Consider the following 2,035-nt stretch of genomic DNA (forward strand, 5'->3'; position numbering starts at 1 on the left):
TAGGGGTAGGTGTGTCAGAGACAGTGAGATTAGCTCAAGAGAGTGCAGGGTTCAGAGCTGTTGTGCACAGGGTAGCTATACATTGTAAGCCACTCAAGAAAACAACACCAACAACAACAACATATGCATACATAAATATGCTGTTAAAATTCAACAAATGAACCAATAATAAATATTTTCAGAAAATTACTTTGTGATGCCTTGCTTTGTATCATTCTCCACGAAAGAGCATCACATAAGTAGATTCACATCTTATTGAAATCTTAACATATAGAATCAATCTATTTGAGTGCGTCCACCAGCTGCAGCCATGCCAAATCGGTGAGGAAGCCACGGCTCCACCACCCAGTCTCTCTTTCTCTCTGCCGCTGGCTTCCAACCCTCTCGGGTCTTGTTCCAACAACCTGCTCAAACATGGAGGATTACTATGAAGTACTAGGCATGCAGAAACATGCCTCACCGGAGGATGTAAAAATGGCACATTGTAAATTGGCATTGAAGTAGCATCCTGATAAAAATCCTGAGAATAAGAATGAAGCTCCCGCTCCTTCCTCCTCGCATGCTTCTCCGGGAGCCGTGGCGCAGGAGGGAGACCGAGATGGCAGATGAGATCGCTAAGGCTCAGACCGCCCGGCCTGGTGGCGATACAATCTTCGGGAAAATAATCCGGAAAGAAATCCCAGCCAAAATCATTTTTGAGGATGAGCGGTGCCTCGCTTTTCATGACATTTCACCTCAAGCACCAATACATTTTCTGGTGATACCTAAGAAACCTATTGCCCAGATTTCTGTAGCAGAAGATGATGATGAAAGCCTTCTTGGACATCTCATGATTGTTGGCAAGAAATGTGCTGCTGATCTGGGCCTGCAAAAGGGTTATCGAATGGTGGTGAATGAAGGTTCAGATGGGGGGCAGTCTGTTTATCATGTTCATCTCCATGTTCTTGGAGGCCGGCAGATGCATTGGCCTCCTGGTTAATTTTGCTTTAGGATTATTTTCCCTTCTTTAAACAACTGTCAGATTTGAAAGGTCGAATATGTTAAGCAGTACACTTAATATTGCCTGTGTACAGAGAGATTAAGGAAATAATTTGAAAAACAGTTGTGTAATAAAAGACATGGTTGCATGGTTAATAAAAAAGAATGAAGCAGAGAGAAAATTCAAACAAGTAGCTGAGGCATATGAAGTGTTATCAGATGTGAAAAAAAGAGACATTTATGACAAATACTGCAAAGAAGGATTGAATGGTGGAAGTGGAGGTATAGGTGGAAATCATTTTGATAGTCCATTTGAGTTTGGCTTCACATTCCGTCATCCAGATGAAGTCTTCAGGGAATTTTTTTGGTGGAAGGGACACATTTTCCTTTGACTTCTTTGAAGATCCATTTGAGGATGTTTTGGGGAGTCGCTGAGGGCCTCGTGGAAGCCAAAACCGAGGCACAGGATCATTTTTCTCTGCTTTCAGTGGGTTTCCAGCCTTTGGAGGAAGAGGATTTCCTTCTTTTGACACAGAATTTACATCATATTCTCCACTGGGTCATGGTGATATTCTTTCTCTCCCACTTCATTTGGTGGCGGTGGGGTGGGCAGCTTCAAATCCGTATCAATTTCTACTAAAATAGTGAATGGCAGAAAAATCACTACAAAGAGAATTGTTGAAAATGATTAAGAAAGATTGGAAGTTGAAGAAGATGGCCAGCTAAAGTCATTAACAATAAATGGTCAGGAGCAGCTGCTACGCTTGGATAACAAGTAATTCAACAGAAATTTTAAGCTATTACAAACACCATTTGAGGATTAACAGGAACATGTTTTTGAAGATTTCAAACGAACTCTACTTTAGGTATAGCTGCACCTAATCTAAAGTATTTATAAACACAGCTCATTGGAGCATCTGTCATAGACTTTTGAGTTTATTGTTGGGACCACACTAATAGGACCATTTTTTTTTCCCTTAAATTGTTGTAAATTTATGCATGCACTTTGTTTTTTTATTAAACGTAATCCAAGGTAAACTCTCATTATTTAGTGGAG

General features: G+C 40.7%; 1 protein-coding gene and 1 pseudogene across 1 annotated transcript; both read left to right on the plus strand.

The window, feature by feature from the left end:
• The first annotated feature begins 414 nt into the window (after positions 1-414).
• LOC102873531 lies at positions 415-1,757 on the plus strand (annotated as a pseudogene).
• On the plus strand, positions 599-979 carry LOC102873127 (histidine triad nucleotide-binding protein 1-like). The gene has a single exon (XM_006892338.1). The coding sequence runs from the start codon at positions 599-601 to the stop codon at positions 977-979; it is 381 nt and encodes a 126-aa protein (XP_006892400.1).
• Positions 1,758-2,035: the final 278 nt, after the last annotated feature.

Source organism: Elephantulus edwardii, unplaced genomic scaffold (assembly GCF_000299155.1).
Source record: "Elephantulus edwardii isolate Elephantulus edwardi_28Jun2011 unplaced genomic scaffold, EleEdw1.0 scaffold00114, whole genome shotgun sequence".
In the NCBI taxonomy this organism is placed as follows: Eukaryota; Metazoa; Chordata; class Mammalia; order Macroscelidea; family Macroscelididae; genus Elephantulus; species Elephantulus edwardii.

Bases quoted from the DNA above. Each gene is read 5' to 3' on its own strand.
- LOC102873127 (XM_006892338.1), top strand. From the start codon at position 599: ATGGCAGATGAGATCGCTAAGGCTCAGACCGCCCGGCCTGGTGGCGAT.